The 10,369-nt window shown below is 38.4% G+C and overlaps 2 protein-coding genes across 2 annotated transcripts in view; both read right to left on the bottom strand.

Moving 5' to 3' along the window:
- Nucleotides 1-1,041: 1,041 nt before the first annotated feature.
- LOC106813139 lies at nucleotides 1,042-5,668 on the bottom strand. Its single transcript, XM_014817198.1, has 3 exons — nucleotides 5,429-5,668; nucleotides 5,122-5,187; nucleotides 1,042-2,095 (listed from the first exon to the last, which is right to left on the bottom strand). The coding sequence occupies exons 1-3, from the start codon at nucleotides 5,597-5,599 to the stop codon at nucleotides 2,021-2,023; spliced, it is 312 nt and encodes a 103-aa protein (XP_014672684.1). The 5' UTR covers nucleotides 5,600-5,668; the 3' UTR covers nucleotides 1,042-2,020.
- Nucleotides 5,669-6,169: 501 nt separating this feature from the next.
- LOC106813130 overlaps nucleotides 6,170-10,369 on the bottom strand; it is a 12,569-nt gene continuing 8,369 nt past the window's right edge. Inside the window, exons 6-10 of the mRNA XM_014817192.1 lie at nucleotides 8,988-9,161; nucleotides 8,376-8,638; nucleotides 7,442-7,537; nucleotides 6,639-6,878; nucleotides 6,170-6,181 (exon numbers count right to left, since the gene is read on the bottom strand). Coding sequence (XP_014672678.1) covers nucleotides 6,170-6,181; nucleotides 6,639-6,878; nucleotides 7,442-7,537; nucleotides 8,376-8,638; nucleotides 8,988-9,161 — 785 coding nt within the window. The remainder of the gene's footprint in view (nucleotides 6,182-6,638; nucleotides 6,879-7,441; nucleotides 7,538-8,375; nucleotides 8,639-8,987; nucleotides 9,162-10,369) is intronic.

The raw sequence follows: 10,369 nt of genomic DNA on the forward strand, positions 1-10,369 counted from the left end.
GGCAGAAAATAAATGAACTTGGCAGAAATCAAGACAGCAATCTGGAATGGTGAACCATTTTGCGTTTCAGTTTGTATAAACTTACATCTCGTTGTGCTGGAGTTATATTCCGCGATTTTATCTGTGGCTAGTTTCGCCGTCGGAAAACGTGCGGAGTGTGTGGTGAGACAGATCAAGAGCTGAGGATGCCAGGCATCTTCCTGGATCAATGACGTCCCTCTCACTGCCATGTCTTTGTCGAGCCATCACCACTTCACACTCCTTCCCTACTGCTATTTTTTTTCCTTAAATATTCATCATCCATGTTCTCCAAAGTGAGTCGATCTTCAGCTTGTACTAGCCTAATAGGCCACTATCTCCACTTACAACATAATAAATAAGTAAAATAAGTTTTAACGTTTGATGGCAATTTTTTTTTTAAAATTTTGAGGCAAACCAATTTTTTTCACATTATTACGGAGGAACTTGTGGCAAAAGTTGTATAATTCAAAACCTTTTGTAGTTTCGCAAGAATATGCGGCAAGTAACCATTTAACATAAAATTTAGAATTTTCACGTTGATCATGTGAATCAACCTAGAATAATTTAAACAAATATGTACTAAGCGACATTACAATATATTTTTTTTTAAATCCATATGAGCCGTCACATTTATGCCTGTATTTTCTCTTCGCTTGTACTGTATTCTTAATATATGCCTAAGAAAAATAGGGCTTGCTGAGCAGTGATTTCTTGCAACTTTACTTTAGTAAAATAAATAAGACACTGCTTACATGGCGTAATAAATAATGTTCACCATTTCCATAAATGGCCATACAGAACAAAAAACAGATGGCATATTCTACATACTCGTTCACTTGTATGCTGGCATCGATCGAACAGGACTTCGAGGAAAAGTCCTTAAAAAGGTCTTCTTCATTTCTTATCAGTTTTTGGAAGAAGAGCCGTATACTGCCCTCCAAAAAGGATGCTCTAACTGTTGCTGCTCCTGAAAAAGAGTTTGACCTGAACTATTATACCAGCAGTCTGCACCAAAAACCTTTGAAGCCAGTCCAGCAATCAGAATACACTTCATTAATGATAACAGCCCTCCATAGACAATCTGCCAACGAGTGTCGGGTCAATAATAAAGTGTAAACGCCCTCCAAAATCATGTTATTGTTATATTATATCAAATTTGTCACATGACGTAAAATTTGGAAATCTATTAGGGTCTTACAATTCATTGTCAGTTAATGCATCATTATATAATAGTTGCGTTTCACCTAATGATTTGTACTGTAACTTAAACTGCTTTTTTTTGCATAAAATACTAGCCTAATGTTAATGCAATATCTCGTCCTTTAACATGCATTTGTTTGGCAATTTAGCAACCATGTAATTTACACCCTGGTATTCTTGTTATTATATTTATACTAATATTTGTTATTAAAGCAAGGCATTTTGCATTTTGTCATTGCCAGTATATATATATATATATATTATATTTGTTATGTATTAAATTGTAGTGTACGTATTTTCCTCCAAAAAATCCTAACGTATTCTCTGGAAAATTGATACAAGACATCAGGAATTCCCACTCGGTCTAGCTTTGTCTTTTTGTAAACGTATTCGGTGTGTATTCCAGTACCGTTTAAATTGGTCGAGGCTGTGCTGGATTACTGGCAAAAAAACAAAATGCCAAACAACACCTAGGTCAAGAAAAAGATTTTGTACAGTTCAATTATTTCTGCTTTGTTTTGTAAGTGAGAGCTATTAGTCCACAATATAGGTCTATAAATTGGAAACGAATTGAAATGTTTTGGTTTACTGCTCTGTGCTCTACATTTTGTAGGATGATAAATCTTGTTCCAGAACGGATTAAATTGTCGTCACTACGCATAACAGTAAAGGGAGGCGCCATTTAATTGACATGGTATTGGCTTGCATAGATGATGTGAGATAGCGTAGGACAAGAGGCAAGAAATGAGTGTGCAAGTTAATGTAGCAAAGTACAGTACAGAATTTAGTACCAATACTCTCACAAGCTAGCCGTCTTAAAAACTCGCCTGTCGGTGTTGTCACATGGGTCATAATGTCCCTTCTCTTTCAGCATCTGTCAACACATGATAAGCAGGATACGTTACATATAGCACACCCTTAAAATTATTTTATAAAAGCACACAATAGGTCAAGTTTACAAACAAGTTGCCCGCGAGCGACAGCGCTCATGCTACGTCTACTGCGGTGACGTTCTGTGGTGGAGTGGTTGGGATTCGTAGTAAATCTGAGTCCCAAATGTGTTCACTCGCGCCGAAACAGTTGGAATGTAGCACAGGGATGGTATCAGGCAAACCTTCTCAAAGGAATCTTCGTTGGATCGTTATGAAATTGCCAACGAAGATGGCGGGTACGTTTAAAGGAGAAAGTTTACGTCTAGGTTCTAGAGTTATTTGTTCAGCTAATCTGGGTTATAATTCGTCTATTCACAAAAAGTTGTCATGGTTCATATCACCATATTAGAAATATTATTAAGAGAATGTTTAAAAAACTAACGACTAAATTGATTACAACGACGGTGGCGCACTCAAAGCGCACAGATTCTGATAATTGCGCAAACCATCTTCGCAGCCAAGGGCTACAGACGAAGTGTTTCTATTTATTCTTTTAAAAGCAAAAAGGATGAGGTAACTCTTATAAACGGACATGATAGTTTTAAGTTATAATATGGATAATTTGCCCTAAAATTAATTCGTTTGTTAAATATGCATTAAGGTATAAAATATAATTGCGCTTTTGTAGATTCGCGCCTCGTCTGTAACGTTTGCAAAATAAATTGTCATATACGCAACTTTTTTCGGGTGCAGCAGCGGCGCGGGGTGTCATGGGTGCCGTCAAAGTTTCGTAGGTTGATGTGTGTAATTAATTTAACAATTAAGGATTTAGGTATCTGGTAACAAAATACGTGTGGGTATAGATGATTTTGTTATACACGTAAGTACAGGTTGTTGCCGTAGAAATGTAGAGCTAAACTGTCCCTTTTGAAGTGTGCTTAAGATTAAAGACAGGATAGGGCTCCATGATACATAGTAGCTAACAACTATTTGCAAGACAGAATGGTAAGAACTCATCCATTTACATACGGCCAAAGCCTACGAGCTGAAATAGAAAGCTGTCCACCAGTAAAACTAATTAACCACAGGCAAAAACGTACGCACAGTACTATCCCTACCAACATGCCACTGGCAGTAGCCACTGCCTGGCAAGTGGCATAAGTTACATGTAACACCTGACAGTACAAGATGCCATAGACAGTATACGATTTAGAGGAGCAATAAACCTTCTTGCAACCCGAAATTTAGCTTTTGAAATTTTCACTCGGCACTTGTAGCCCCATACATCCAGCGATGTATAGGATTTACTAGCAAAACCGGCAGTCAAATCTTTCTAACAGTAAACAAATTTATCCATGTTTAACACCGCTCTTGAGTCAAAAAGGTTATCCGACACTTACTCTCGCATGTCAGCAGAAAGTATATTTCATGGTTGGTCCTTATCAATAAAGGCCATAAAGATGCTAGGTCACCGCTGAACACAAAAAAAGTTTTCAAATCGCTCCGTCAGACCGATGTCCCAGAAAAATTGTCCTAATTCCTGGCCCTGTGCCCCATTGACCTTGCCTTCAATTTCGGCACAACGTGATGGCTTTCCGTACCACATGATGCTATAACACCGACCGACGATGCACGAGCTAGTCGAAGCTGTTTGATTTGTGCCGCAATTCTGCATTTCCTCCCTATCAGCCTTAAAGGGCACGTACCTCTAAGATTTTCTGCATACAACTGTACTTACTGGATAAGCAAACTCGTCTATACCACCATGTATGTTGTCACCAGATACTTAATTAATATATTTACACTCAACGCTACAGAAATTTGAACGGCGCCATACACCGCCCCGCGACGTAGCAGCCGACCCTGAAAAGTGCGATTTGGCATTTTATTTTTGCCAGGTAAATGACCGAGGGCTAATCACAAAAGTGCAATTATATTTGGTACTAAATGCTATTAACCAGAAGCGATATTCCATTTTAGGGCAACATTTACTCCATATTATAACGAAATATCATGTCGTTTATAAGATATTACAATCCTTTTGCTTTTAAATGAATAAATAAGAAATACCCTCGGTCTGTAGCCCTTGGCTGAAAAGTGGTTTTGCGCAACTTCTCAGATCGTGCGCTTTGAATGGCGCCACCGTCGTTGTAATCAAACTGTAGTCGTTAGTTTTAAAACATTTTTTTTAAATATTTCTAATGGTGATTGAACCATGAAACTTTTTATGTAGCGCAATTATAACCTAAATTAGCTGAAAATAACCCTAGAACCTAGAGGCTACTGTTCCTTTAAGTTAAGGAGGGAATGTTCCCCCTTCTTTTACACCTCTTGACCTTTGACCTTTGACCCCCCAGCTTGGACATCCCAACTCGTTTTCGGATTACCCCCCCACGTCCCGAATATCGTAAACCGTACGTCGAGCGGTTAAGATTTGTGCCCAACTGTTGACGGACGCACGGACGGACGGACAATCATGCGATTCTACAAGCTGCATCTACTACGTCAGATGAGCTAAAAATTGTAAAGATTTTTTTAAAAAGCTAAATGAATATTTAAAAAAAGATGCAAAATAGTGTACATATTTCTCATCTACACGAGTGCATTTAATCAGTCAAAAGTAAGTCACGTTATATTTAGCACGCTTTAGAAATCCATTTTAAACTTTTTTTGTGTTGGGTTCTTTTCATAATCTAGGTCTACCATTTTAGAGATAATTAAAAATTCTCGGGTACAATTAAGAATTTCTTGCTTGGGCTACCATCTAAACAAGCCCATACATCTGCTCTTGCCCATATTTGCAGTATAGAGCTACTTGCACCTCCAGTTATAGACACTGGATGAGGTAGTTATGGCAGTATGGTTGAAAACAGACATTTTACTGTTCAGTTGTGCTAGCTTCTATTTCTTGCAAAAAACTGGGTGTTGTTTACCGTTAGTATAGCAAGTTGATTTTATACTGTAATCTTTCAATTTGTAACATATTTATTTTTGCAACTCTAATCTGAAGCTGTAGTGTTCAACTTACCTTAAAACAGTCGCGGAAATATTCACCACTACCCTCTCGGTAGTCCCGCCACCATCTCTCCACAACCTGTGTTTTATGTGAAACAAAATATCAATCTCATATTGTGGTCACAAAATGTTTGAACAGTTTTTAATTTTCAGACTTTCAACACATACATTTTTGACAAGTTAATAATTATGTGAAAAATTATTTGTAGTTTTTTTGTCCAACCTTTGTACCACTTGTATAAATATGCATAGGTCTTGTAAAAATTGATCTCATGGACATTTGTTTTCCATATGGCTTCTACACCCGGATATATACTTACTTGATTTGAAGTAGATGCTCCATAAACATGAGCATTTTTCCCACTAAATTTATCACTGTGGTCAGCCCGAAGCAGCATTTGTGCTGTGCCTAGCATTCCATTTTCACTGCCACGGTCGGAACGTGTTCTGCATGGCAAAACTGCAACAGTGTCACAACCTAATGTTAACATCCTACTAGGCCTACTTGATGAAATACAAAGGTTACAGTAATGGTTACATTTAAATGGTTATTTTGTGAAACAATATTCTTCGGTAAACAAGAGCCGCATAGCGACTGGGCTCATCGGGGGTCTGTTGCTACGGTTATAAACGTAAAATTTCAGTCGTGCGTAGTGACACATTTGTTAGGCGCAGATATGCAGATACGCAGTTGCGTACACATCATTGTTAGGACACGCCCACTATCCTCCCCCATGCGATTTTGGTTTATTTTATTAAATGATACTAAATTGCCTTTCACTTCGAATTTGTGTCATAGATTCACAGCTATCTATTTTTATCTATGCCACAGATCACACGCCATTTTCCACACGCCACAGATCGATGCATTTTGCATGCGCACACGCTCATCTAACGTCTACTGCGGTGACTCTGTGGTGGAGTGGTGGGATTCTAGTAAACCCTGTTAGTCCCAAATGTATTCACATACACGCCGAAACAATTACAGACTGTGCGCTGTCAGGGCTAAATGTACGACGAACGTAAAATGGCAACAAAGCCAAACTAAAAATGGCAGCTTCCTACAAGTCACGCTGCAACAAGCCGGTGTAACATACGGTCGTAGTCACGACTCCTACCGCCATCTATCGGTGAGACAGAAAAGTAGTGTTTTTTATTCTAATTGCTGATTTAAGCAACCTAGTACAATAGTGATACTAGTTTAATATTGTTGTTTGTTACCGATGTTAGTTTATTGTTACGAGGCAGGCCTCGATGCTTATTTTCATATATGGTTGTTTTGTCAGGCAACAAGAAGCCATACTGCAAAATTAACTTGCATGGGCCGTTTCGGTCATCTTTGAGCTGACAATGTGCTTAAGCTTATTTTTGGTTCATCGCATATCACATTACGTTAAATTTATGGGAAATCATAATGAAATTAACCACGATTCCCCACAATTACTCTCACAAGAACATAATTCGCGAACCCTAGGTTTCCATTTTCCTAACTATCCATTTATCTATATTATGGATCTTCATTGAACTAACCTTTTGTAACACTTTCAGTGCTCGGTGGTCTTTTTCCACAGACATGGACTGAAGTGCAGACATCAGATCTGTGAAGAACTGGCTGATTCCACTGTTTTTAGTGATTACAGCTTTCAATTTCTGGTTGAGACTCTCCACCCGGTTATTAGTGTTGGTCAGTAGATTGAAAGCTTCAGTCTTCAGACCTTCCACCCACTGGTGACGGATTGAGTGCCACTCCTTGTTGAAATAGTCTATCACCTGCAAAAATATTCTGAATTTATAAAACGACCAGTAGAAATGATTACAGGCATTAAAAGAACTGCTGTGGTCTATCCAATATGATCATTGTGTTACGTGAAACATTGAGTGTTATGTAGCAACAACTCATGAAAGTAGTCTACGCTGTTGGTTGGCATGAAACTTTCTAGAACTGTATAAACCCAAACATGGTTAAACAATCGCAGAATGTTAATTATAATAATTTTAAAGTACAAACTGTTCTAACGTGTTATTGGTTGATTAACATCAGGACTAATTTCAGACCACAATGTGAAGTTAGAAGAAGGAAATTGTACACCAATTTGCTTCTTTTAAAAATTGTACTTTTGCGTTGTCCGCCAATTTGAATACAGTGTAATTATGTTTAAGTTGGCTAATTACGTACTTAAGTCGGCCAATTATGTGATTAGTTAAATATGTACTTAAATCGCTTCGCGAAACAGTCATAATTACGGGAGTGATTTAATCATAATTAAAGTTAATCATGCTTCCTGAAACCAGCCCCAGTATATTAACCATGTGGCATCAATTTAAATGCTAACCTGTTTGGGAGCCGAATCCTGAAAAATGGTATGCAGCACCTGGTATTCTTCTTCACTTTTTGCGTAGGCCAGCTTTGTCAACATTTCACGGCAGGCCTGAAAAAGACAGTACAGCTTTTCTAAAAACTGAATCACCAGACACTTACTCTTCGCACATCAACGTTTTCATGGTCCTTTCAATGTATGAGTCATGAAAATGGTAGGTCAGCGCTGAAAGTTTTTACTCAGTACGTTAGACCATGTCCCCACAAAATGTCTGATATCTGACTTTTCCCACACTGCCCTTCGGCCTCTAATTTCGCACTGGTGATGGGTATCCTCCCCTCACTCTATATACCGAATATCAAGAGCATAGGTTTAGCTGCTGAGATTTGTGCCACAATTCTGTATTTCCACCTATACTTTAAAGGGATAGTAGACTCTAGGATTTTACTGCATACAACTGTACTTACTGTATAACAAATCGTCTATACCGACACGTATTTGTTACCAGATACCGAATTTAATTGTTATAATTCATTACACATCAACGCTACGAAATTTGAACGGTGCCATGACACCCGCAACCTGTGCTGCCACCAGAAAAAGTTGCGTATTTGACAATTTATTTTGCACGTTACAGACCGAGGGCTAATCACAAAATTGCAATTATATTTATACCTGAATGCTATTTAACCGAACGATATTCATTTTAGGGCAAATTTATCCATATTACAACTGGTCTACAAGCTGCATCTGACTTCGCCAGATGACCTAAAGCTCATCAAACCGATCCAAATTAGTGGTAGGCCAATTAATCAATTTCATTGACACTTGCTCTGGCTGTCTTCCAATCAAATGATCGATCATAACTTTGCAGAAATAAATGACTTGGCAGAAATCAAGCAGCAATCTGGAATGGTGCACATTTTGCTTTCAGTTTGTATAAACTTACATCTCGTTGTGCTGGAGTTATTCCCATTTTATCTGTGCTGATTTCCCGTCGGAACGTGCGGAGTGTGTGGAAGAGACAGATCAAGAGTGAGATGCCGGGCATCTCCTGGATCATGACGTCCCTCTCTACCATGTCTTTGTCGGCCATCACCACTTGCACTCCTTCCCAGCTGCTATTTTTCTCCTTAAATATTCTTATCATGTTCTCCAAAGTGAGTCGATCTTCATGTTGTACTAGCCATAGGGCCACTATCTCACTTACACCTAATAAAATAAGTAAAATAAGTTTTACTTAATTGCAATTTTTTTTTAAATTCTGAGCACCATTTTTTTACATTATTACGGAGAACTTGTGGCAAAAGTTGTGTTTCAACCTTTTGTAGTTTCCAAGTTTTTGTTGTCATGTGATACACCTAGAATATTTCACAAATAATTACTAAGCGTACATTACAATTTTTTTTTTAGATCCATTGAGCCGTTCACATTTACTGCCTGTATCTGCTTGACTGTATTCTTAAGATATCCTAAGAAAATAGGCTTGTAAGCAGTGATTCTTGACTTTACTTTAGTAAATAAATAAGAACATGCTTAACAATGTGTAAAAATAATTTACCATTTCCATCAATGGCCATCAGAACAAACAGTGGCATTCTAATATCGTTCAACTTGTATGTTGCATCGATCAACAGGACTTCAGGAAAGTCTTGAAAGGTCTTCTTCATTTCTTCAGTTTGGAAGAAGATGCCCGTAATTACCTGCCCCTCCAAAAGGATCTCTACTGTTGCTCCTGAAAAAGAGTTTGACGACTATTAACTAACACTAGCAGTCTGCACGAAAAAACTTTGAAGCCAGTCCAGCAATCCAGAATACACTGGCCCCAACCACTTTCCACTGTCCAACACCAGCCCATCGGCGGGCCCATTCATTGTCTACCGCATTACCGCATACACACACACAACGAATCAGGTCAGGCGCTATATTGCAAGAAGAGGACTGTCAACATTAGCTAGATCATGTTTATTAGGAGGGATGAGATAGAGGGGAGGAGGTAGATGAGGAGTACAACAACATGAGGTCGAATACATAAAAATACAATGAAATGAGTACATGGTGAAATGCAATGGTGTGATTAGCAAGTTGTTGCCCGTAGCGTAGAACTAAAACCAAAACCCCAGGCATTCAGCGCTGCTATGTAAATCATTTTCACATCTGAGTGTAACATGTGACATACATGTACTGTCTGTGTGCGTCTGCGTGTGCATGGGTGTGGCTATGTACAGCTGGGTGTGTGCTCTATCAGGCCATCATCATAGTCAAATGAATGTTTGAATTTCTCTCTTTTTTCACTGGCACGTTGGGCTTATAGTTTCACAACATGAACAGGCCCGATGGAAATTTCACTGGCCTCTGGCCTGCATGGGCCAGTGGCTAATTTTGCAGACTGTTACAGTTATAAAGGAATCCGACAATGGCTCCAATCTGGAATATAGTATGTACATATTTGCTACAAAAGAATTAGCGCTGATAGGAATGGCAAATCGAAACAAACACCTCCAACTTTCTACCTAATGTATCCCTTAATGTGTGAATATCTATTTTTGTAGTGTTTCAAAATAAATAAAACATAAAATACTAACCAGGCACTTCTGCATCAGCTCCAGTAATGTCTGCGCGTCATTAGATGGCTTGTTGGTTTGCCGCCAGGTTATGAAGGTCTTTGAGGAGGATGAGCTTTCCTGTCTCTTTGATCAGCCGATCTTGCAATAGTTTTTTGTTTGCATGAATGTCGAGCATTGTAACAACATTTTCCTTTTCAGTCGGTTCATTTTCCTCTGCCTGGGTAGGTGCTTGTATGCATTCTGTAAAAACACACACCATGGACTTTTATAATAAACTGTTCTATATTTTACGCAGTTAACCAATTTTATTAGTTTTTGAAAAATCGAATAAAGCACCACAAAATTAATGTCTTGATCAGGCATGAAAAACAATACA

Source organism: Priapulus caudatus, unplaced genomic scaffold (genome assembly GCF_000485595.1).
Source record: "Priapulus caudatus unplaced genomic scaffold, Priapulus_caudatus-5.0.1 Scaffold729, whole genome shotgun sequence".
In the NCBI taxonomy this organism is placed as follows: domain Eukaryota; kingdom Metazoa; phylum Priapulida; class Priapulimorpha; order Priapulimorphida; family Priapulidae; genus Priapulus; species Priapulus caudatus.